The 23,074-nt window shown below is 65.8% G+C and overlaps 3 protein-coding genes across 4 annotated transcripts; all 3 read left to right on the forward strand.

Annotated features, from left to right (window-relative positions):
• The first annotated feature begins 1,153 nt into the window (after positions 1-1,153).
• LOC113450610 (uncharacterized) lies at positions 1,154-5,635 on the forward strand. 2 transcript variants are annotated; one of them, XM_087931909.1, is made up of 6 exons: positions 1,154-1,321; positions 1,651-2,345; positions 3,409-3,567; positions 3,727-3,887; positions 4,363-4,522; positions 4,616-5,635. In XM_087931909.1, exons 2-6 carry the CDS (start codon positions 1,899-1,901, stop codon positions 4,706-4,708), a joined length of 1,020 nt encoding a protein of 339 aa, XP_087788035.1. In that variant the 5' UTR covers positions 1,154-1,321; positions 1,651-1,898; the 3' UTR covers positions 4,709-5,635. The 2 variants fall into 2 exon arrangements, with proteins under 2 accessions (XP_087788035.1, XP_087788034.1); XM_087931908.1 differs by lacking the exon at positions 1,154-1,321 and having other exon boundaries at positions 1,536-2,345.
• A 156-nt stretch (positions 5,636-5,791) lies between these two features.
• LOC148126509 (microtubule-actin cross-linking factor 1, isoforms 6/7-like) lies at positions 5,792-14,399 on the forward strand. The gene is made up of 16 exons (XM_087930415.1): positions 5,792-5,953; positions 6,283-6,364; positions 6,664-6,905; positions 8,520-8,741; positions 8,824-9,027; positions 9,229-9,448; positions 9,872-10,101; positions 10,749-10,871; positions 11,057-11,158; positions 12,051-12,254; positions 12,411-12,539; positions 12,936-13,106; positions 13,190-13,345; positions 13,614-13,805; positions 13,916-14,037; positions 14,263-14,399. Exons 1-15 carry the CDS (start codon positions 5,792-5,794, stop codon positions 13,997-13,999), a joined length of 2,523 nt encoding a protein of 840 aa, XP_087786541.1. The 3' UTR covers positions 14,000-14,037; positions 14,263-14,399.
• On the forward strand, positions 14,074-20,846 carry LOC113450609 (microtubule-actin cross-linking factor 1, isoforms 6/7-like). The gene is made up of 15 exons (XM_087930416.1): positions 14,074-14,148; positions 14,263-14,432; positions 14,722-15,065; positions 15,255-15,456; positions 15,664-15,784; positions 15,905-16,048; positions 16,204-16,392; positions 16,856-16,973; positions 17,432-17,601; positions 17,922-18,084; positions 18,272-18,426; positions 19,629-19,746; positions 19,843-20,021; positions 20,119-20,224; positions 20,410-20,846. The coding sequence occupies exons 1-15, from the start codon at positions 14,074-14,076 to the stop codon at positions 20,454-20,456; spliced, it is 2,301 nt and encodes a 766-aa protein (XP_087786542.1). The 3' UTR covers positions 20,457-20,846.
• Positions 20,847-23,074: the final 2,228 nt, after the last annotated feature.

Consider the following 23,074-nt stretch of genomic DNA (forward strand, 5'->3'; position numbering starts at 1 on the left):
CTTCTTCTCCTGCCTTCTGGGCTTTGGAGACCAGGGGGACCCCCTCTTCTCTGGGGCAGCCCCTGAAATACCGGAAGGCTGCTCTCATGTCACCCCCTAGTCTTTCTCTTCATTAGGCTAGAGTCATTCCTGCTTCTTGCAGGCATTCATCCGATGCTTTCGCCTCCAGGCTCCAGGGACATCCAGTGCTATGTTGCTGTACATCCCCAGGGGTGTCTGTACTGGGTTTTTTTAAGGAGTTTGGGGGACCTGTACTTTTGCATTATCCTGGGACACATTGGGGAGTCCCTGGCTGGGCATCTCCTTCCTGACCTTTGACTTAAAAGTCTCAAAGAGCGGGGAAATGTTTCAAGGTCCCCAGACAGGCGTTTTGTGTGGGCTCCACATAAGAAAAAGGACCCGCTTGGCTGGGTGGCAGGACAATGTTTGGGGGAGCTCTGCTGCTCTGGGGGGGATTTCCAGGGAGCAGCCTCCAGAGGGGCGTCTTCAGACCGCAAACCGCCTGGTGCCCTGGGTGGGCTGTGGCAATGCTACCAGGGCCCGCAGAAGGCCCGGGCTTCCTTCTTCCCGAGTCTTTGTGCCCAGCCCGCTTAACGCCGAGGGGCAAAGCCAGACGAGCCCCACGGCCTCCCGACCCCAGAGCCCGATTCTGCCCAGCGCTGCTCCAGGGCGCTCCGGCTAGACTGTCGGGGGAGCGAGGCGCGGGGATGCCGGCCGTCGGCGGCTGAGCTCCGGGTTGCCGCAGGTCCCGGCGAGGGGAAAGGGGCTTGCCTGCGGCTCGCCTGCCTGGCTTTGCTCCGGGACTTCCGCGGGCTGGGCAGCCTCGGGGCGCGCCCCTACGGAGCTCCGACGGCCTCAGACGGCGGCGCTGCCTGGAGAGCCGTCGCGGCTGTGGGCCTTGGTGGTCCAGGCACCCGCCCCCTCCTCGGCCCCCGCCCGCGGGCTTGGGAGCCCCATCGTGTTTCCCCAGCGACGGCAGCGGGGCGTTAGCGCGGGGGCGGCGGCGGTTCGTCTCCGTGCAAGGAGGTCAGCCGAGGGGAGGGCAGGGGGGCTCCGCGCAACCTCCTCCTCCTGCTGCTGCCGCCGCTGCTGCCGCCGAGCCTGGGCGGCCCCGGCCGAGTCTCGCCCGAGGGGCGGGGCGGCCGCTGCGAGTGGGCTCTGCGCCCGCCGCCCCTTCGGGCGGGGGTCTCTCGGCCCGCCGCGGGGATGCCCTGAGGTGCCGCTGAGACGGCGGAGCGGCCGGCCGGGCAGCTGCTCCTTGAGCAAAGGACGCCGAGCCGCCCGGTGGAGGTGCCGGGGGTTTCCGCCTCAGGCCGGGAAGGTAAGCCGAGCGCCGGCGGGCCCACGCGCGCTCCCGCCCGTCCCTCGCTCCGGCCGTCTCCCGGGAAGTTCGCGGGAAGTGGCGGCGGGCGGAGCCGCCGATGCAGCGGCCGGAGGCGCGGCGATTGTCTCGCTCATGCCGCCCGCTTCGCTCGTGGGGCGGCTGGGCTGGGAGCCGCCGCCGCCGCCGCCCCGCCAAGCCGCGCGGTTGAGCGGGGCGTGTCCAGGCCGCGCAGCTATTGTGCCGACGGGCCTGGGGGGCTGCCCTTGGCTGCAAGCGAGCGGCCCTCCCGGCGCTTCCCCGCCAATAAGTCGCCTTTTCCTAAGCAGGTGCCGGCCCGGCCAGGCGCTCAGCTGGGACTCGGAGCGTCCGGAGAGAAGCGAAGCTGGAAGCCGCGCGGGGCTCTTCCCCGGCCGAGCAGCAGCCATGAGCGCCCGCGGCCTGGGGCGAGGGAAGCCCCGGCGGTCTCCCGCCTGCCCGGTTCCGCCCCCGAGAGACCGGCGGCGGCGGCGGCGGCGGCTCCTCTGATTCCGCGGGGGGTCTGAGAGGCAGCCCGGCCCCTTCCTGCCTGCTGGCCATGGGCAACTCGGTCAGCAGGCCCAGCTGCCTGGGGCAGAAAAGCCCCAGGCCCGAAGACTTCCCGAAGGAGCCCTGCTCGGCCGCCCGGAACGAGGAGGAGGGCGCAGGGTCCCCAGAGGCGGCTTCCCTCGGCCCCCGGGTGACGGAGAACGGCCGGAACGCGGCCCTCCCCAAGCAACCCAAGCTGCAGGTCCAGCTGCAGAATTGCTGCCCCCTCCCAGCCCAGGTGGAGGGAGCCCTGGCCCCCCGGGCCTCCCCCCAGGGCTTGGGGGCCAGCTGGGCCTGGAAGCCGCCCACCACCAGGGAGGTGACGGAGGTGACAGAGGTGACGGAGACGGTAGTGACGGAGATCGTGGAAGTGACTGAGTTCCCCGGTGGGGACACGAGCCAGGAGGCCCCAGGGACCAGGATGGTGCTGGCTGGCGTCAGAGAAGCCCTGCCCCAGGTCAATCGGCACCGTGCCCATAACTTTTCCCACTCTGCCCCAGGCAATGCTTTGGCCATGTGCTGCGCCCCGTCTCCCCTTCGCTGCCAGGCTGCCTTGCAGCCAAGGGGGCTGTGGCTCTTACAGAGCTGGGGTGGCCACTGAGAGCCGCTCATCCTCTCGGAGAGGCCTCTGAAGTAGGGCCGGGAGCCCCAAGGCCTTCCAGGAAAGCAGGAAGGGCTGGATTGCAAACAGATCCCCTCCCTCCTCTGGGGGGTCCCGCCCCCACCTAGCCCAAAGCCAAGGGAGGGGTTTGCTTTGGGGACAGAGAACTGTACCCGGGTGGGTCAGACTTCATGGAAATGGCTGGCACCTTCAGAGCAGAAGGGGGGGGGCCTCTCGCCCACCTGTGTGGAGGGAGCTCTGGGGAGCCTTACAGTCCATAGAGGCTCTCATGGTGCCCCAAAGGTGCTTTTTCGGGAGGCAGCTGGACTCTGGGGACTGCCAGCTGTGACTGGAAGGGGAGCTGGGCTGGGGGACGGGCAAGGCGGTTCCAGAAGGAGGCTCCAGTCTGCCTTGGTCCCGGTCCCGCCTTCTGTGTGTGTGTGTGTGTGTGTGTGTGTAGTTAGCCCTTGGGTACATTGTGGGGGCCCAGCTCTGCCTCTGTGCCTGCCCCGCTCTTCTGCAAAGGGCTTCGGAGCTAGGAGCCTGGAACGTCTCCCTTAGTTGTGGGGATCGTGTCAGTGGCCGTGTTTGGACCATAGGCTGGTCAAGGACAGAATAGGGTAGCCCTGAATAACCCCCAGCATGGCTTGTGGGCTTCGACCATCCCCACCACCTCAGGGTGTTCTGCAAAGACCCATTGACCGCATTCACGGGACCTGGAGAGGGGAAAATAGGGCAAGGGGTTGGAGCAGGCGGGGCCGAGGAGCGGAAGCCACCTTCTCCTTAGGGGGAGCAGCTGCTGGGAATCGAAAAGGGTCGATCGGCACCAGTGAAAACCCCCATTTCGAGATGCATCGAGGGGATGCCGGAAGCCCCCCTTTGGAGGAGCTGCGCTGAGTGAGGCCTCTTCTCCCTGCAGGCAGCTGCCCTCCCAGGAGGCACGCAGGGCGCTGGGCCGGCCCCGGAGACCGCAGGGAAGCTGGGTGCCTGGGTGAGTGAAGTGGAGGACCTCATGGGCCACCAGAGGCCTCCTTCGGGGGAAGCCAAGGTCGTGAAGGCGCAGCTGCAGGAGCAAAAGGTGAGCAGGGAGCTGCAGCTTTCAGGGCTTTGGAAAGAGCCGCACCTTGGCAGAGGTGGCTCCAGATTTGGGGGAGGGGGGGAGTAGAATGCAGGTCAGCTTGAGGGGGCTCTGCTGCAAGAGGGGAGGCCCACCAGCTGCTCTGCTCCCCCCCCCCAGCTTTTGCTACGTCTGCTGGAGGAACGCACCCCCCACATCGGCCGCCTTGGCCAGCCGCTCTCTGCTGAGCCTGGCAGTGCTGCCGAGGGACAGGAGCAGCCCAGGGGCCTCGCCAGCCTTCAGGAGACATGGGCAACCCTGGTCCAGGAGGCCGAAGCCAGGTAGAGAGAGAGAGCCAACCCTCTCTGGAGGGAGGGGAGGGAAAGAAGGAGCTCCTTTGCCCTCCCCCTCTCCCTTCCCCAATGCTCTTCACTTGCTGGTCTTCGCGTCCACCCTGGCAAAACGCCTTCACCTGCTGGGCCTTTTTCTGCCTCAGGCAGCAACTGGATGTCCTGCAAACCCAACTGGGGGCCTTTCATCCAGTGGGGCGTGTGCAGAGGGCCTGCAAGGGGGCCCGTTTGCCCACCCTCGCTTCCGGGTGCCCCATTCTGCACACAGCACCAGCACCCAGGGTTCTGATCGTTTCCCAACCCCTGGAAAGCCAAAGGCCCGTTTTGCTCCACCTGAACAAAAGCCCAGAAGACTCGGACCAGCCCAAGTCTTGTGGGCCGTCGCTGCTCCGGGTGTCCTGGAGGGCAGGAGGGAGGCTTTCCTTGCTGGGCTGCCTGCTCCCAATCTCCCCCTCCCCTTCCACAGGCACCACTGCCTGCAGCAGATCGTCCCTGCTGCCAGCGTCTTCCAGGAGTCGGTTGACGCTTTCCAAGACTGGCTGAGCTCGACGGAGCAGAAACTGGCCCAACTCTGGGGAGCCCCGGGGAGCCTGGCACAAAGCCAAGATGCCCACCAACAGATCCAGGCACGGTGCAGGGAAAGCTTCAAGGAGGCCCAAGGGGGGAGGGGGAGGGGCCCCGGGCCCCCTGAAGTCACCTGGGCGCCTGCTTTCCTCCAGGATCTGCGCGAGGAAGTTCAGTCGAAGCCGGCAGAACTGGAAGAGGCCCTGGAACGTGGATGGCGGCTCTTGCAGATGGTGCCAGGCAAGTGAGAGCGCCAGGTGCCCGCAAGAGGTTGGGTTCAGCCTTCCGGGCGGGGACCTGGAGGGGCTTGGCAGCATGAGGGAGGGGTGGAGAGTGGCAGGAGGCTCAGCAGCCGCCTCCCTGCAGCCGAGCCCCTTCCAGGGGTCCAGAGCCATTCCCCATCCCGAAGGCCCTTGCCGTACGCTCTCCAAGGTGCGAGACCCGATCCATTTCCCCAGGGCTTCGGGCTCTCCCGCGATTGGTTCTTGGAGCTGCAGAGCTAAGGGACCCCAGGGCTGCCGCCTGCGACCCAGGTTGGGCTCCATCCAGTGCGGAGCCATGGAAGGACGGAGCCCCTCCCATCCCACTTGCCCCCCAAGAGGCGGTGCGTTTGTGGTGGGGGTGGGAGTCAGCCTGCAGGAGGCCCAGCGTCACCGGTGCTGTGGGTGGAGGCGGTAGGTCTCGTCTCTCCCTCCATGGAGAGCTCAGTCATCTTTAGCCAGAGCATTGTGCGGCCAAGGGGGGTGGATGCCCTTATTGGCAGAGCCGTTTCTTCCCTCTTGCCCTCTCCCTGCCAAGCCTGCAGCTGCCTTGGCGGCCTTCTCACTTCCAGAAAGGGTCTGATTGACCCAAGGCTTACATTCCCCCAGTGTAGCCCACCCTGGGCGCATCACGCAAGCCCCCCGAGAAAGACCCCGGAGCCTGCGCTGAGCGAGATCCAGGCAGCAGAGGGGCACCCACTGCCCCAGGAGAGCCCCACGCCTCCCCTCGAGTTGCCCTCTGTAGGTCTTTGCGTTGCCCTCGCTTGGCAGACCGGCTAGCACAGCGGTGGGGGCCTTGGGCTTCAGGTGGCTCTTGAACCAGCTGTGCTTCTCCGGGGCCTTCCCTGAGGACGGCTGCCCCAGGCCAGCAGCAGTTTCCATCCTTCTGGAGCAGAAGAGCCCCAGACGCGCCCTCGGAAGGGCCCAGAGAGGTGGCATTGCCATGGACCCAGCTGATGCCCCTCTGTCCAGCTGACGGTGACTCTTCGCCACCCAAAAACACTATATGCAGCTGTTGAAAGTTGCTCCGCCCCTGGGCCAGGGAGAGCTTAACCCAGAGGGCCAAGAGGGATGAGGCCGGTCAGTCCGCAGCCTCCCTCCCTGCGCCCCCTCCGCCTTCTCCACTCGTGCTCTGGCCTCCGTGGGCCTGGTCACAAAAGCTGCCGTGGAGCAGCCAGAGAGGCAAAGCCGAAGCCCTCAGACTGCACCCTAACTCTGCCACCTTCTGCCCTGGTGAGCGGTTGGGGAGTTACTGCTGTCACCCCGTTTTCCGGAGGGTGCACCTGCTGGGCCTCCTGCACCAAACCTGAAGGGAGCTAATCCGCCGGACTCCTGGCTCCTGCCTCTAGGCCGGCCGGGTGGAGCCATGGGGAGGAGGGCCGGTCAGGTCTCCTGCGTCACGTGAGACCCTTTCTGGAGCAGGGGCTCCTGTCCTGGTCCCCAAGGAAGAGTTAGGGGAGGCTGGCCTAAGCACCCCTTTGCAGCCTTGACTTTGGCTACCCAGGTTTGGAAGGAAAGCTCCTGATGGTTTGTGCCGATTTCCTTGGTTAAATTGACTCCAGGGGGCACTTCAGTGGTTCCATAGCTCTGCCCAAGCAGCCACAGCCCTCAGTTTCCAGCACGATACCCGTTGGCAGCAAGAGGGTAGCAGTCAGCTGTCTTCGCAGGAAGCCCAAAAGCTCAAATAGGACGGTTCATTCAGTGCCCCTTGTCCCCATTCTCAGAAAAAGAGGTCCTGCATCCCTCCTCCTGGGGGGGGGCAAAGGGGGGGCTCTGGTCCTGGGAGCCCCCTTCTGTGCAGGTGGACCTGCTACAAGTAGCTGCTCGGCATTAGCAGCCAGTGGAGCTGGGAGACCCCTGGAGGGGGGGCTGGACTCTGGCAGCCGCTCTCTCTTGACGCCCCTCCCCCCTTGCTGGGCTGAGGTGGGGCTCTGCTCTTGCAGGGGAAGAAGGGCAGCTGGTCCAGGGGAAGGTGGACTCCCTACGGCTGAGGCTGCTGCTGGTGGACCAGAGGAGCTGCGACGCCCTGCAGCGGATGGAGCAGACCTTGGAGGCCTCTCCCTGCCGGGACCTGGCCCAGGAAGACCCGGCCCTCGGGCTGCAGCCCCCGGAGACGGAGCAGCGCTTGCCAGGCAGCCAGGCAGGAGACGGGCCTGGGCCCCTGGGCCCTGCAGGCAGAGAGAAGGTAGGGCGGGGGGAAACCCACCCCATTTTGGGGGGCCCAGGCCCAGAGGAGGCTTTGGGCAGTGCAGGGCAACGTGTGCCCGATCCCCACCCCACCTGGGGCAGAGGCTGGCAAGGGCAGGAAAGCTGAGGCTGCTGCTGCTGCTTCTGCCAACGCCGCCACCCCCCCTTTGTGGTCCGGCCTAAGGGGTGCCAGCCTAGCACCAGGGGCTTCCCCTCCTCCATAGTGGCTGCCTGGGGAGCCCATGGCCCCTTCGGGGGGGAGGCTGGTGACTCGGGTCTTCTGCCTCCCATCTCAGCCGGAGAGCAGAGGTTGAGGCCTCGGCTGAGCCCAGGGCCCCTGAACGTCCAGGCCATCTGCCCAGAGCAGAAGGCTGGGGAGGGAGCGTGACCTCCCAGAGGGTGGAGCAGACGCCCTTCAGCCAGCCCAGGGTGGCAGGAGGTGCATCCCGGGCCTCCCCGAAGGAGGGAGACATTTGGCGGAGGAAGAGCAGCTGCCGCAATGGGGCTCCCTCAGCTGGGCCGGGCTTGGAGGGCAGGGAGGGCTGAAGCGGAAGGCAGCGCCTCTGCCCAGGGGCCACCATCCAGGGACTGGCCAGTCAGGCCCAACCAGGGAGAACAGCCAGGAAGGTGCCAGGGCAAAAGAGGATCCCCAGGTGGTGGCTGGTCTTTGCCTGCCCCGTCCCCAGAACAAGCACCCCCCCGCATCCTGTGCCAAAAGAGGGCAGGGGGATCCCTGGGCCTCCCTCTCCCTCTGCGGCTTCCCTGCGTCCCCAGTGCCCCCTGGCAGAGACCCTTCGCCACCCGGGCTCACTAGAAAGGCTGGCCGACCCACTGCTCGGCCTCTGCCCCACAGACCTCCAGGAGGGGCTGCAGGGGAGGGAGACAGAGTGGGGGGGCTGGGCTGGGCGGAGGATGCCCAGGTGGCCTTGCCCAGGTGGCAGAGCACCCTGTCCGAGAGCTGCTCCCGGCTTGGCCGTGGGTGCTGCAGTCCTCGGTCTTTACCTCGGGGGCCATTGAGGGGACCGTTCTGTGCAGGGGTCATCCAGACGTTTGCAAGGCGGGCCCTTGCAGAAATGCCCCCTTCGGCAGGGCATGGGGAAGGAGGAGGAGCCCGGCCTGGGTGGCGCTTGTAGTTTCCTGTCCAAGATGCGCCCCAAGGGCTGGGGCTGGTGGGAGCAAATGCTTTGGGTGGAGCAGGGGGGTGAAGGTGGGGAGTCAGGGTGGGCTCCCCCTGCTCAGCCCTCACCCCTCCAGACCCCCCCAGTCCAGGGTCCACTTGAGGCCCCCAAGGCTGCTCAGGTTATTATTTCCACTTTTAACTGTTACCGCTAGGAAGCTCCCCCCCACTTGCCCTCTGGCCGCTGCCTCGCTTGCTCGGTGCCCGGCCGTTGGGAAGAAAGCAGGGAGGCTGTGGCCCTGCTGGTGCCCCCCTCCCCCGGCATCCTCTCTGAGACCAAACGGCCCTTGCAAAGACCAGCCGGCCGTGGGGGCCGTTTGCTTCCACCTGCCCAGCTTCTGTGTTCTGCGGTCACCCTTGGGGGGCAGGAGGTGGCCCACTTCTCCTTAGGGCAGGGGGCTCACCCTCCACGCTTTGTCCCTTGTGTCCTGGCAGCCCCTGGTGGCGGCCCTGCAGGAGGACACGGAGTCCCTCGGCCGCCAGAGCCCAGCCTGCACCCTGCAGCTGGCACAAGGGCAGCTGCCCCTGGCTGAGCATGCCGAGGTCCAGGCAGAGCTCAGCCAGTGGCTGGAGGAGGCCCAGCAGGCGGTGGCGGCCTTTTTGCCCGGCAGCATCGTTGGCTGCAATGCCTGCCAGGAGCAGCAGGAGGCACTGGAGGTGAGAGCAGTGGCGGGGGCAACCGGGGGCAGTTTAGGACCCCTGCATGACCCACAGCTGCTCCCGCCTCTGCCCTGCGCAGGGTCTGCGGGAGGCCATTGCCGAGCACAAGCCTCAGATGGGGAAGCTGCAGCGCATCGCCGCGTGGCTGGCCGAGCTATGTCCGCGGGAGGCGACACCGCTCTGGCAGAGGCTGCAGGTGGCCGAGGATCGGAATGGCGGTCTCCGAGAGCAGGCCCAACAGGCCACCGCCACGCTGGAAGAGGCCCTCCCACGATACAGCCAGGTAAGCCAGGACCATCACCCTCCAGTGGCTGTGCCCACCTGTGCAAAGGCCCACAGTTGGGGCAACGATGGGGGCTCCCTCCTTGCTCGAGAGCAGCTGCCTTCAGGGCAGGCACCCTCCCCGCCTTGGTGTGGCCCTCTCCTGCCTCCTGCCTGCAGAAAAGCCCCTAGGGTGACCCTGGCCTTCCTGTCCTCCTGGCAGCTATCCGAGGGGCTGGAGCTGGTGGCCGGGAGTCTGGCATGGCTGCAGGACCACACGCGGCACCCACTTGCTCTGCGGGGAGACCCCGTCTGGCTCCAGGAGCAGCTCTGGGAGAACAGCCTGCGGCTGGTGGAGCTGGAAAAGCTGGGCGTGGCCCTCGAGACCCTCCATGGGCAGGGGGTGGAGCTTGAAGCCACCCTGCAGAGCACTGCACACCCAGGTACCCTCCCAGCCAGTCCCCTTGGGGGGGGGGCTCCCACTCCCCCAGGACACCCAGTCTGTGGCCTGAGGGCAGTTTCCTCTGGGCCTGGGTGCCCGGAGAGCCCCCAGTAGCGCTCTGCGCATAGCCTCAGGGAAGGAAGGGAGGGAGGGAGGGAGGAAGGGGCTGTGTTCCTGGGCCACCATCTTCTTGGGGGGCCCAAGGCTCAAACTTGGGCTAGATTCTTACAATATTGCACATTAGGCTGAGACGGAACTGGCCTACTTGGGACTCAGAGTGTTGTGGGAACGCAGCTGTCCGGGCTGCATGTCTTGCGTGGTTGGTCCCAGCTGGTTTGAGGCCCAATGGCCGCTTGGTGGAGCCAGTTGGCGGAAGTGGGGTCCCTGCACTCCCTGGCCTCAGCCCCTCTTCCTGCTGCTGCAGCCGTCCAGGAGCGCCTGCAGGACCTGTGGAGTCAATGGCAGCTGCTGGGGGAGCTGGAGAAAGAGCGCGAGGCCTCCCTGCAGGAACTCCTGGCCCTGGCCAGACAGTTTTGGCCCGGCCTGGCCAAGCTGGCCGGGGCTCTCGGCAACACCCAGCGAACGGTGCTGGACCTGGAAGACACCGCGGCCTCTGATCCGAAGGATATCCCGGCCAAGCTGGCAGCCATGCAGGTACAGGCTGGACCACAAGACTCTTCAGGACTTTTCCCCAGGAGAAGCCCCCCTCGTAGTGTCCGAGCAGCTGCTACCTTGGGGAAGTCCCTGGCCCCGCAGAGCAGGAGCAATGCCTGGGGGATGGGCTGAAGGTCCTGCAGCTGCCACCCCCAGCTCTTCCAAGGAGAGCCAGATCTCAGTGGCCAGGCCCCTCTTTTGGGTCAATATGCCACGGAGGAGAGAAGACCCAGGAGGCCAGTGCCGGTGGCCTTGGGGGTTCCATGGGGTGGGACAGCACGCTGCCTTTGGGCTGTCTCCATCAGTGGAGCCTCACCACTCACCTTGGCCCTGCCTGCCGCGGGTCTAAGACGACTCGCCATCTTCCATTTTTGTCCATGGAAAGAAGGTTGGAGAAATGGTGGTGGACCACATTTGTCACGTCCGCCTCCTCGCCCAATTGTCCCACAGCCAGCTGTCTCTTGGCAAGATGGCCGGGGTGAGTTCTCCCATTCTCCCTCTGCCGTTCGACAGGCCCCGGCCTTCCCTGTCATTTTGGGTGGCCCCTCCAACTCTCCAACAGCTCACGGGGTTCAGGCTCCCTGGAGATGGCCACTTGGGGGGGTGGAGGGCTCGGCTAGTGGCACCCGTGGCCTTTCACCCTGCAGGCCCTGCGTGGCAAGCTGGACGCTCTGCAGAGCGAGCTGGACTCCTTGGGGGCTTGCGGCATGGAGCTGATGTCGTTGTGCGGAGACCCAGAGAAGCCCACCGTCACCAAGAGCCTGGACGACGTGAGCCCCGCCCGAGCGGGGGTGGGGGGAGAGGCAGCAGCCTGGCACCCAGCGAGTCCTCTGGGAACCTTCCCTTTTCCTTCTCCTGGTGCTGGAGCACCCAGGGTGCAGAGACTGGAGTCCTGGAAGCCGCATTGTGCCCCTCCCAGCAGCTCCCCCTGACTCCTCTGTCTCCCCCCCCGCAGCTGTACTCGTCTTGGCACAGCCTGAACAGGATGTGGGCAGAGCAGCAGAAGCACCTGGAGGACCAGCTGCCGGCCTCGGTCACCGACCCAGCGACGATGCAGGTGAGGGGAGCTTCCTGTCTGGGGAGAAGAAGACGTGGCCAGAGCGCATGGTGGGCACAAGGGAAGGGGCTTCTGCCCTCTCCTGCTCTGGGCAGGGGGGGGTCAAGTGACCAACCAGCAAACTTGCCGGGGACCCCCAGAAGAGGCGGGGCAGGCCGAAGTGCTGTGTCCTTCAGATGCCCCGTTCAGGTGACTTTCCCTCCAGGGTGGCCCCTGCGAGCCCCCCCCTTTCCCAGCTGATGGTCCCCCCAGAGCATCTGCCAGCCTTCCTTTCAGATCTAAAGAGCAGCCCTAGGAAGCCTCCCCAGACTCAGTCCTGCCTCCCCCGGACCCTCCCCCCACTTCCCTCTGGTTTCTTCTCCCCAGAGGCTCTTGGCCTGGCAGGCAGAGGCCGAGGTCCCGGGGGAGGGGGACCCAGAGCTGAAGGTGAGGAGAGCGGGGAGGGGGATGCCTGTGCCCAAGAGCCTGGCTGAGGTCAGCGGGGGTGGTGGCTGCCAGGTGGGCAGGGCCCCAGCACGGTCCAGCAGCAGAGGGTCTGTGGCACCCTCTGGAGGAATGGCAGCCAGTCCTTCCCCGCGCAGGGTCGGGTCTGTGCTGGTGCCGGCACAGTTGAGCAGGAAGAGCCCCACGGCTCAGGGTGGCCCTGGGACCGCCAGTCTCATGCAGTCCCCAGGGAGCAACAGGAGGGGCTCTGCCAGGCTCTCTGCGGAGAGAAGGGTGGTGCCCTGTGGAGGGCCTGTGCAATCCCGTCCCTGACTCCCGGGCAGGCCTTCAAGCGAGAGCTGTACCAGCACCAGAGACTTTGGGACCAGGAGGATCCTGGCGCCCCCTTCCCTGGCAGAGGGTTGCTCTCTGGTGGGCAGTTGGCAAGACTGACGCCGTCTCTTGGCAGGTGCTGCAGAAGGACGTCCTGTCTCACTCAATGATGGTGCAGGCTGTGCAGGAGGCTGGCTGGCGTCTGCAGCTGCCCAGTGATGGCAGTGGGGCCCGTACGGAGGTCCTGCAGGGCAGCCTCCGGCAGCTGAGCCACCGGTGGAGCCAGGTCCTGGCCAAGACGGAGCACCGCCAGCTGGCCCTGGAGCACAAGCTGAGCCAGGTTAGGCCGAGTGGGAGGCCTTACGGCCAGGCGTTCCCAGGGCTGGAAGGCCAGCAGCCGGGAGGCCCCTCTTGGGCCTGGGGACAGCTGGATGGTCTTCTGCAGCCTGCCCACCCTTTTCACTCTGCCCGCTGTCTCCGCCTGGTGCTCCCAAAGGTGCGGGAGGTTTCCCTGGAGGTAGCTGGGCTGGTGCAGTGGTTGGACCAGGTGGAGTTGCAGCTCTTCTCTTCCAAGCCCACCTGGGACCCCTCTGAAGCCACCAAGGACAAGCTGGCCGCACTCCTGGTGAGTTCCTCCCCAAGCAGCTCACCGCGTGCCAGGGACACGGCGATAAGAGCCACCGCAAGGCATGATGGGAGCCGTCCGGGGCCGCCTTCCGCACCCAGAAGGGTTGGAAGGCCCAGGGCCAGATGTCCCTCCGTGTGGGGCTGCCTCTGGGGCAGATGCAGGATCCCGGGCCAGGGGCTGGCGGGCTCTGATCCCAGGCCTGTGGGAGGAAGCTTCTTCCCTGGGCTGAAGCGGAACAAGCAAGCAGGCCATCTCCGTGTGGGAGGCTGCCTGGCGGGCAGGATCTGATCTCCTGCCGGTCCCCAAACGCTGCTCTTCCGCCTGGGCCGCCTTTGGGCAGGACGGAGGGGGCGGCTGGGGAGCCTCACCTGGGTGGGTCTGGCGGTTGGGCAGGAACTGTGCGAAGAGATGGAATCCAAGTGGCCAACATACCAGCGAGTCCAAGAGAAGCTCCGGCCCCTGCTGGCCTCCTGCCACCCAAACGGGGCCTCTATGGCCGAGCGCAGCCTGAGGGCCTTGGAGCAGAAGTGGGCCAGCCTCAGCAGCTGCCTGCAAGAGCAGAAGGTGGGTGGGCAGGAGGGCGGCTGCGGGGGGCGGGCCTCTCGCCCTGCACGGGGTCAGCCCACGCTGCTCTCTCCTCCTCCTAGGAGCAGCTCCTCCAAAGCCCCAACAGGGCTGCCGGGGTCCAGGCCGCCCTCCAGAAGCTCCTTAAGTGGGTCAAGCAGACCGAGGAGGCCTTGGCCGCCCTGCCTCCTCCCAGCTACATCCTGGACACAGTCAGCAAACAGAGGGGGCAGCAGCAGGTCAGCCGCAGCCGGCTGGCAAAGGGAGGGGAGCCCCCCGGGTGGCATGGGTGCCCTTGGCATCATTTGGGAAGAAGGCTCTGCCTGCCATTCCCACTTGGCCCAGGGCAGACTGGCCGGGTCGCAGTGGTGGCTGAGCCCTCTTTGTGGGGCCCCGTCAAGTGCCCCTCTCCGGTCTTCTGCTGAGAGGCTGGGCGGCATGGCCCCTGGGAGGAGGAGAGCTGGTCCAGGGATCTCCTGGCATCCTCTGCCTGGTTTGTCCCTGCAGGCTTTGGCACAGGAGGCGGAAGCCCAGAGCAAGAAGCTGGCAGGGTTGGCGGTGGGGGCTGCCTGCCTGACCCAGGACAACGGAGGTCCTCGCAGCCTGGTGGCCAGTGCCAAGGAGCGGCTGGCCAAGGTCCTGCAGCAAGTGACCGAGAGGGGGGAGGTGCTGGAAGAGGCCCACCAGCAGGCCAAGCAGGTATCTCACACACACACAGACACCCCCCCGTCCCCCCCAGGGGCAATGGGAGATGGGGCAGGGCAGGCGGGCCCAGGGAGGTTTAGTGCAGTGCTGCTCTGGCCTTACAGTTCCGAGAGTCCTGGCAGCTGCTCCTCAAATGGATGGATGGGCTGGAATCAGCCTGCCCAGCCCCGCAGGTGCCCCCCCTGTGAAGCCAGAGGACCTCAAGGCCCTTCTGGGACAGCACAAGGTGAGCCGGGGGGGTGGGGGTGGGACCCACTGCGTCATGCCCACCGTCTGTGGAAGCTTCTCCCTTCTCCTGCACTATATCCTGAGTCCGGGGGTTGCTCTGTCCCGTGATGTCAGCAGTTGAATTTGGAGGACCCCCTTGGAACTCCCCATCAAGGAGACGGCTTCCCTCCCAGGGCAGACGGGGGGAGGGGAGGCAAAGCCGTTTCTCCAACTGTCCCTGCAGGGATTCCAGAGGCGCCTGCGGGCCAAGCGTCCCATCTTTGAGGCCGCCCTGCAGCAGGGGGGTCTCCTACGCGGCAGGGCCCTCCTCCCTGCTGACGGCCAGGAGCTGGACGCGATGCAGAGGGAGCTGAAGGAGCGCTGGGGGGCCCTGTGGAGTTGGGCGGCTGAGAGGTAGGGGACAGAGAGGGCCCTGGGGGGGCTGCTTGCCTGTCCTCTGCAGGCTCTGGGCCCCGCCGGGTCTGCACTGACTGCCCAAGCCGCCCTTGCCCTCCAGGGAAGCCAGATCTGGCCTGCGGGGCCAACAAAACCTCTGGAAGTCCCTGGTCCCAGTGTGTGTGTGCGTGTGTGTGAAACTTGCAAGCAAGGACCAGGGAGGGTAATTGAGGGGGTCACTCATGGGACCATCTGGGCTTCAAGCGTCTCTGGACCCACATCCACGCCCCGTGGAACCGTTGCTCAGAAGGGCCCGGACTTCCCGCTCCCGCCTGGATTCAGCTGCTGCTGAATTGGGTGCAGGCTGGCAGGCGCTCGCCCTGAGTGGCGGCTGCTGCAAGGAGCTCCCACTTGGGGGGGCCTGGCACTTCACCCTGGAGAAGGGGGCACAGAGGCCTCGTCACCCCCTCACTGCTGCCAACCCTTTTCAGGCAACAGAAGCTGGAGGAGCTCCTGCTGTCCTCTGGCTGCTTCAGCGACGCCCTTCAGAGCCTCCTGGACTGGCTCTGTTGGGTCGAGCCCCAGCTGGCCGAGGAGACCCCTGTGGCTGGGGACAGAGACCTGGTGGGCACGCTGATGGAGCAGCACAAGGTGCGGGAGAGTGCCACTGCCCGAGCCAGGAGGCGGGGCCAGGAGGAGCTGTTTGCAACGCCACTGGTGGAGGGTCCGGGCGAGATGGGCTTGGCGTGCCCACAGAAGCCCCTGGTGGAGAGGAGGAAGGGGCGGGACGGCTGCCCCGCCTGGGCGCCCAGCAGTGAGGCCTCCTCTCGGCCCCAGCAGGCCTTCCAGGCAGAGCTGGGCCAGCGGGCGGTGTCTCTCAGGACGCTGAGGTGCTCTGCACAGGAGTTGGCACGAGGTGGGAGCAGCGTGGACACCCGGTGGCTGCAGAGCCAGATGGAGGAGCTAGAAGAGCGCTGGGAACTCGTCGGCCGGCTCTCCGTCTCCCAGCAGACCCGGCTGGAGGGGGCCCTGAGGCAGGCATGTGGACAGGCCAGAGGGCAGCGGTGGGAGGAGGACAGCTGGGTGGAAGGCAGGACCTGCGCTGGGACACGGGACGGGCAGGCGGCTTGCCCGGTTCCCCTCCTGAAGCCGGGCGCCTTCCAGAGTGCTTCTGGATGCCAAGAGCACCCATATTCTGCCCCCAGAATGGCAGCCCCGTGAGGCAGGCATCCTTTTCTCCTGCAGGCAGAGGAGTTCCACCGCCTGCTGTGCACCTTCCTGAGCCGTCTCTCTGGCCTGGAGAAGTCGGTCGTGGATGGGGCACCCCGGAGGAGGAGGAGGCCCTGACCGAGGGCCGGAGCCAGCTCGAGGTCAGGGGTGGGGGTGGGGAGGCCCTGCTGCTCTCCTCTCGCAGAGTCTCATGCCAGAGCCTTCCGTGGAGGGGGGGACTGGCCCCAGGGGGTGCTGATGGCTTGGCCCACCGCCAACAGGAGCTGCAGCAGAGGGTGCAATGCCAGCAGCTGGAGCTGGACTGCATCAGCTCTCTGGGCGAGGAGATCCTGAGCGCCTGCCACCCCGATGCGGTGGGCACCGTCCACTCCTGGGTCGACCTTGCCAAGAGCCGCTTCCAGCAGGTGAGCAGAGTGGAGGGTGTGTGTGGACACTCTGGGCTTTGTGTGGGCGGCCTCCAGTGGGGCCACTGGGTCAGTGGGGTGGGGAGAAGGGCATCTCTTCCCTCACCATCTGTGCCCCTCTCCTCCCCCCCATTGCCCTCCTCCTCCTCCCACAGCTCTGCAGCCGGGTCCAGCAGCAGGAGCAGCGGCTGCAGGCCCAGGCGGCCTCCCTGGCTGTGGACCGGAAGGTGCTGGAGAGGCTCAGCGACTGGATCACAGCTGCCGAAGAGGCCTTGAGCCTGCGGGATCAGGAGCCCCTCCCGGAGGATGCCAGGCAGCTGGAGGAGCTCCATATTCAGCACATGGTAAGGTGACCAGGCTGCCCCCTTTCCCTTCATGCCAGCCCCAGCCAGTCGTAGCCTCCAGTGGGAGCTGGGCGGGGCTCAGCCCCCCTGCCTCTCCTGCCTCTTAGCAGGGGGTTGGCTGAGGCGTGAGTGACCCCTGCTTGTCCCTGGCCCTCTGACCCTCTGCAGCCGCCACCCCCTTCGCTCCTTGGCGGAGCTGCCAGGGGAGGCCTGTCTGCTGGGCAGTGCCCTCTGCCACGCAGTTGAGGGAGCCCCTGGCGACCAGGTTGCTGCAGCCCTGGTGGCGCATTTCAGCCAAGGTGGGAGGCCCTGGGAGTGTGCCCCAGGGCCTGCGGGTGCCTGCGCGGGGGGTTGTGCCATCAAAACCCGCTGTGGGGTGGCCTTGAAGAGGGGTCTTGGCCTTGCAGCAACGGCCCCTGGTTGCCGAGCTCTGAGTGGCTGAAGGGGACCCCCTCCCCCCCAGGTCTTCCTGCAGGAGTTGGGCCACAAACAGGCCGAGGTGGAGAAGGCGGCCAAGAACGGCAGGCAGGAAAGGGCGGCACAAGTGGGGGCGACGGCTTCTTCCTGCCAGTGGTCTTCTGGTCAGTGCCACCAATCCCTGGTTCACCCGCAGCCCTTGCTCTGAGCTGGAAGTGGGCCATTCAGAGCGACTGGCCGCAGCCTCATCCTGAGCCCCTTTGCAAGTCCCCCCTGGAGGCTCAGGAAAAGGGGGGCGCCTCGTTATTTGGGCAATTAAGCTGCCAGAACCCTTCAGAAACCTCCTCGGCCTGAGAGGGTGAAGACTTTAGAGTTTTATCAAATGGGAGAATTAAAGATAAAACGAATACAACCCAAACGGTGGGGGCAGGCCAGCCCTGTGCTGAGACCCAGCTCACAGCTCCCCTTACACCCGCAGCCCTCCCCGGCCTGGATGCCCTAATCAGGCCCCTGGGGGGCAATGCTCTGGTTCCTGATGTGCCCCCTGCCCTTCCTCTCAAGTGGCAGCCAGCTGTCGAATAGCGCCAGGTTTTAGGTGGGACCCTCCCTCACCCCCTTGCAGGATGGCATGGCACCAGCAGAGCTTTGCCCCAGCCCCCCCTCGTGCCCCTGGAAGACCTGGAGCCCCAGAGCCCACTCCTAGCCCAACTGGTGCACCGCTGGCAGTGCCTCTGGCTGGCAGCTCAGGACCGGCAGCGTCGGCTCCAGCGCTCCCAGCAACGCCATCCGGAGGTGAGGAGGGCCAAGTGCGGGGGGCGAAGAGCGGCCCTGGAGTGGTGGGGCAGCTGCAGGGAGGGACAGTCCCCGTGGGTGGTGCCACCCTCGCGTGCGCCTGGCAGGAGGCCGGGGCTGCCTTTGGCTACCTCCAGCGGGACCGTGCCAGTCCCCTCCTGGGACAGCTCCCTCTGCTCTCTGCCTGCCAGGAGGAGGAGGAGGAGCAAGGGAGGGCGTGGGCTTCTTGCCTTGCCCGTGGCCTTTCCTCGGGGGTCCTCGGGGGGTCCTGGTGCCTGGCCCCCGAGGCTGCGGGCGTGCCCTCTCCGTTTCACCCACAGCTGGAAGAAAGGGTCAGCTTCGACTTTGCGGCCTGGCGCAAGCGGTACCTGCAGTGGATCGGGCACAGGAAGTCCCGGGTGCTGGACATCTTTCACAGCATTGACCGGGGCCACGATGGGCGCCTCACCCAGCAGGAGTTTATTGGGCGTGTCCTGGCCTCCAGTGAGTGCTGCTCCGGGGCTGCCTTCCTGCAGGGTGCCACAAATGTGAGCTGGGACAGGCCAAGCGGCCCAGGTTTCCTGCCCGAGCCCCTTGCAAGGGCCGCCCCCTGCCTCTGCCTCTGCCTCTGCCTCTGCCGGGGATGCAGGGTGGTGGGGTGCTCTCCTCCACTCCTTTCTCTCCTCTCCAGAATTCCCCACCAGCCTGCCGGAGATGAAAGCAGTGGCCAAAATCTTTGACGTGAACAGGGATGGTTTCATTGATTATTATGAATTTATCCGTGCTCTGCACCCCAGCCGGGACGTCCTGCAAAGGGCAGCCAATGTGGATCACATCCAAGAGGAGGTAGGGGAACCAGGGTGCCCCCAACACACACACACACACACACTTGTGCACTTTGACCCCCAAACTGCCGCTTCAGAGTCTCCCCAGTTCTGTCCCCAGGGGGCCTTTAGGCGCTTCCTTTGAAAGGGGAACCTGAGCAGAAGGGACGTCCCAAGGAGGCTGCAGTCGCAGATCTCTGCACGGGAACGGGAGCTCTTCAGCCCCCCTGGGGGAGTCCGGGGCCAACCCCTTTGGAGAGGCAGCTGAGCGCCAGGGGAGAAGCAGGAGGGAGGGGGGTGCCCAGGAACGAGGACTAATGGCAGGAGGGATGCGGGGAGGTCCCAGGTGGAAAGGGCCTGGGGTTTCCATCGCCCAAGGGGTGCAGCCATAAAGCCAGAGCTCACGCTTCTTCACGAGGGCACTTCTGGCACGGCCGTGGCTGGGGAATCTTCAGACGGTCGCCTTTTGCTACTTCCTGCTGGCCTCCTGGCTGGATTCTCTCATTGGAGGCCAGCAGTTCAGGTCGGCACAGGCGGCCAAGTGGCCACCAGGTGCCCCACTGGGAGGCTCTTGAGGGCCGCTCAGCAGCAGCAGCAGCAGCAGCAGCACCTGCTCAGCACTGGCTGACTTCCGGCGGTTGCTGAGGGAGAGCAGGCAAGGCCTCCAGGCTTGTGGCAACTGAATTTCCCCAGAGCGGAAAGAGAGGCTGGCGGCCTGGGCTGGAGTCTAGGCCCCTGCCAACGCATGCGTGTGTAGGAGGAATCGGGGGCACTCCTTCCCCCGGCCTCTCTTTTGTGACCCAGGTGAAGCGACAAGTGGCCGAGTGCAACTGTGTGAAGTGTTTCCAAGTGGAGCAAATTGGTGCCACCCGTTACAGAGTGAGCCTGTGCCCTCGCCGCCCCCTATCCCCTCTGCACCCAGTGTCTCTTGGCCCTTCCTGCTTAGCCAGGGACCTACCTCAGCTTCCGGGATCAGAGTGCTCTGTGCTGGCAGGGGAGCCTGAGTGGCCAAGGGGCCGAAGAGGGCCTGGCCTACCCTGCCCGGACCTCTCCCGGCGCTCATTTCTCACACCAGCTCTGCCCTCGGGGCCCATGAGTGGGGCAGCCATGCCACGGGGCTCTGCCTCTGCCTTGAGGATGGTGGGACTGAGAGGGAGCCTTCTCCCCATACGGGAACCCCAAGACTGGCCTCTGTCAAATGCCCCCCTCCTGCTGCTTGTCCAGCTTGGGGAGTGCCAGCAGCTGCGCATGGTCCGAATTCTGCGAAGTACCCTGATGGTGCGAGTCGGAGGTGGCTGGACGGCTCTGGATGAGTTCCTGGTGAAGAACGACCCCTGCAGAGGTGAGAGGGGCTGCGCAGGGGCCCGAACCCCCAAGGCAGGCCAAGCAGGAGGGGTCCCCGGCTGCCTCCCCACCTCGGTGGCTTTCTCTCCTGCAGTCAAGGGAAGGACCAACCTGAAGATCAATGAAAGATACCTCTCCCCGGGGCTTCTGGGGCGGAAGGGGACAGGCAGCCAATCTGCCCCCGCCTCCAAGATGCTCTCCCCCAGCTGTTCCACCCCCAGCCTCTGCCTGTACAGCAGCGCCTCGGCGCCCAGCAGCCCCGTCCCGAGGAAGGTGAGCCGGTTGCGGGAAGAGCGGGTGGGCAGAGTCCTGGTTCGGCACATGGGCCCCAAGCGGCTCTGGCCACCCAGCATCTGGCCTCTCCTTCCAGGCTGTGCTGCGCCGGACACACTCAGGGGATCGGTGCCTCCCCTCCTGCCATCCGGCTGGGGCGGCCTTTGCCGCTGGAGCAGCTGGGCCTGGCGCTGAGCCCCCAGGTGAGAGAGAGGGTGGGACCGGGCTCTGTGGCCAGAGGGGCTGCAGGCATCCCAGCTGAGAGGCAGGCCAGCCCTTGCACCGTCTAATAGGGCACTGGCAGCCTGGCAGCCTGCTCGGGCGGGCTGCTCGACCCTGGTGAAGGCCTGGGCCTGTTTTGTGGGATGTTCTCTCTGCTTCGGCTAAGGTCACCCCAGAAGAGAAGCTGTTCCCAGGGATGTCCCTGCACCCTGACCGCTGGAGCAGCTCCTTCCCCTCCAGGCCCCGCAAGCAGCAGCGGAGAGACTGGGCAGCCCCCGCCCTGGGAGGCTAAGCAGGCTGCCCCACCTTTTCCCCACAGGCATCCCACCCCCTGCCCCCCACAGCCACCCTCCGCAGCCCTCCCTGGCAACGCGGCTGAGCTTCTCTTGGAGCAGGACCACCCTTCGGGGGGCACCTTTGGTGCTCCCACCAGCCGGCGGCTCAGCTGGCCGAGGCCTCGGGTGTAGCTCTGGTGCACCTGGGACAGATTTTGGAATGAGAGGCCTCTTGCCCTGGCTGAGCCCCCTCCCTCTGCAGGCAGCAGCCAGGGAGAATCCTGGGCTTGACGCAGCACCAGGACCAATAAAGACCAGGCTGCCTACACCCCCGACCGCCTCTGTGTGTGTGCGTGTGTGCTGGGAGCCCAGGGACGCTGCGTTAACAGGGGCAGCCAGCAGCCACACTCGGCTGCCCTCCTCGGAGAGACTGCTCAGGGGGGGGCCTCCTGGGCTCAGCCTTCTCTGCGGCTGGCTGGGGGTGGTCACTGTTCCCCCCCCCCAATGAATTCCTCTAGGGGACGTAGGGAGGGCATGGGGTGTGCAGCAAACGGGCTTCAGGCCACTGGAAGCGGAAATTCAGGCAGGGAAATGGGAGGGGGAAGCGTGGCGGGAAGCCAGGGAGTTCCTGGCGGAAGAGCGTCTGCCCTCAGCCCCGCCTTTCTCAGGAAGCCCAAGTGGGGGGGAGCTCACTCCCAGGGGAGATGGGGGAGCCTCTGGCAAAGGGGGAGCCCCTCCCTCCTAACGCAGTCCGGCTGGGGAACCTCTGGCCAGAGGTGTGGGAGGGGGCCCAGGAGAGCGGTGCTGGGAGGGAGAAACCCTTTCAGCCCCTTCCTCCAAGCTCTGGATGGGGAGGGGGCAGGCAGCGGCAGAGAACTGGCTGGAAGACCGCTTGGCCGTTGAGGGCCCTGGAAACTTAGGGGTGAGCCAAGAGGAGGTCCAGCCTGCAGGGCAAAACCCAAAATGCTGGGTGGGCAGGAGAGCCAGGAGGTTGGCTGTCAAGCCAGTGAAGCCCCCCATCAGAGCCCCCCCCCCTTGAGACAGGTGGCTGTCCGCTTGGCCTGGAGAGAGGAGAGCAGCAGCCACAGGGCGATGGGCAGGGCAGGCAAAGGCGCCTCATTAGCCCCTGGGCTCCTTGGAGGTGGGCACTGCCTTGGCAGGGACGTCCTGGTGTCCAGAGCCTCGAGGGCGCTCCTCAGAGTCCGTGTCGATGTGTCACCGCCCTTTCTGAGTCCGGGGCCAGAACTTGGCGGGGGAGTCTGACCAGGTGGACTGGAGGGCCCAGTCCCTCCCTGTGAGCGGCAGGCTTTACTGCTGCACAGAACGGAGCCCAGGATTGTCTTTGCCTGTTCAGCAGCTGCTGCGTCCCATGGCTGGCGGACGAGGCGCTCGGTCCCTCTGCCCCAAGTGGGCCGGAAGGGCTGGAAGGCCGATCCCAGGCAGGGCGTTAGAAGCAGAGGCCCTTGCAAGCGCAGCCTTTGGGCCTCTTGGCAAGGCAGGGTGAGGGGGGGGTCAAATGGGTATGTTGGACTTCATGAAAGGTTTAAATCGCTTTCAGTGCCACTGTAAACACCACAGTTGCCCAGCTCAAGGCAGAATGGATTTCAGCAGGCCTTGGGGGGGGGGGTTGCAGAAAGGGGTCTTGCTTGAAAAGGATCTTACGGGCTGCAAGCTAAAGGGAGGTGGGGAGCCCTGAGGAACAACGGCTGACATGTTTGGAGCCCGGCCTTTGGCGGCCGAACCTCAGCTGGTTTCGTCTGAGTTTGTCAGTCTCTAGGTTGCCATGGAGAAGGCGGCTGCAACCACCCTCCAAGGGCTAAGCAGGGGGTCAGCGCTTGGATGGGACACTGCCAGGAATCCGCAGAGCCCAGGCTAGACTGGGCCACACCCTGACCGGGGCAGTGCAGGGCCACTTCAGAGGAAAAACTCCCCCACCCCAAAACACAGAGGGCCCCTGGGCAGAGGTCTTGCAGTTCAACCTCACCTCAGTTGACACTCCCTTTTCTGTTGGTCTTGCTGGGAACAAAGGGGCGGGGCTGATTTGGGGAGGGGCTGGCTTTCCATTGCCCAGACTTTGCACTATAGGCCGCAGAGGGCTGCTTTCCCTGGGAAGCGCAGAGGGCCGCAGTTGGAGGAGTTCCTAACTCCGGCCTGGCCTGGCGCCTCTGCCAGCCCTTTGTCGTGTGCCATTCATCTGCCCCCATTTGGGGCCTCCAGCTTCTTCTCCTGGGCACCCTAAATGGGGCTCTGTTGATGCCCGGTAACCTCCACTGATTGAGGGGCCTCTTTTATTGGCCAAGAACATCACCCGGACAGATGCTGGCAGGGAGATTTTGTAATGTTCAATCACAAGCCCTCAGCTTCCCCTCGTCCACCCAGAGCTGTCCATCCGTTGTCCCCAAGACCTGGTCGAGTTGCTGCTGTTGCTGGGTGGGGTGGGGTGGGGTGGGGTGGGGTGGGGTGGAGCACTCCACTGGTGCTGCCACAGAGCTCCTCTGCCTTCTGGCCTCGGGGCCCCAGCTGACCCCTCCCCCCTTTGCTGGCCCTTCCATCGTG

The sequence above is a fragment of the Pseudonaja textilis genome, chromosome 3 (genome assembly GCF_049901715.1).
Source record: "Pseudonaja textilis isolate UNSWEBS1 chromosome 3, rPseTex1.2, whole genome shotgun sequence".
Taxonomy (NCBI): domain Eukaryota; kingdom Metazoa; phylum Chordata; class Lepidosauria; order Squamata; family Elapidae; genus Pseudonaja; species Pseudonaja textilis.

What these genes read in the sequence shown, in the direction of transcription:
- LOC113450610 (XM_087931909.1), top strand. Translation starts at nt 1,899, where the DNA reads ATGGGCAACTCGGTCAGCAGGCCCAGCTGCCTGGGGCAGAAAAGCCCC. An exon ending in TCAGAGAAGCCCTGCCCCAG is followed by an intron (nt 2,346 to 3,408) that starts GTCAATCGGCAC and finishes TTCTCCCTGCAG; the next exon opens with GCAGCTGCCCTCCCAGGAGG. An exon ending in CGCAGCTGCAGGAGCAAAAG is followed by an intron (nt 3,568 to 3,726) that starts GTGAGCAGGGAG and finishes CCCCCCCCCCAG; the next exon opens with CTTTTGCTACGTCTGCTGGA.
- LOC148126509 (XM_087930415.1), top strand. Translation starts at nt 5,792, where the DNA reads ATGAGGCCGGTCAGTCCGCAGCCTCCCTCCCTGCGCCCCCTCCGCCTT. An exon ending in TCACCAAGAGCCTGGACGAC is followed by an intron (nt 10,872 to 11,056) that starts GTGAGCCCCGCC and finishes CCCCCCCCGCAG; the next exon opens with CTGTACTCGTCTTGGCACAG. An exon ending in CCCACCAGCAGGCCAAGCAG is followed by an intron (nt 13,806 to 13,915) that starts GTATCTCACACA and finishes CTGGCCTTACAG; the next exon opens with TTCCGAGAGTCCTGGCAGCT.
- LOC113450609 (XM_087930416.1), top strand. Translation starts at nt 14,074, where the DNA reads ATGCCCACCGTCTGTGGAAGCTTCTCCCTTCTCCTGCACTATATCCTG. An exon ending in TGGAGTTGGGCGGCTGAGAG is followed by an intron (nt 14,433 to 14,721) that starts GTAGGGGACAGA and finishes ACCGTTGCTCAG; the next exon opens with AAGGGCCCGGACTTCCCGCT. An exon ending in AGGGCCGGAGCCAGCTCGAG is followed by an intron (nt 15,785 to 15,904) that starts GTCAGGGGTGGG and finishes CACCGCCAACAG; the next exon opens with GAGCTGCAGCAGAGGGTGCA.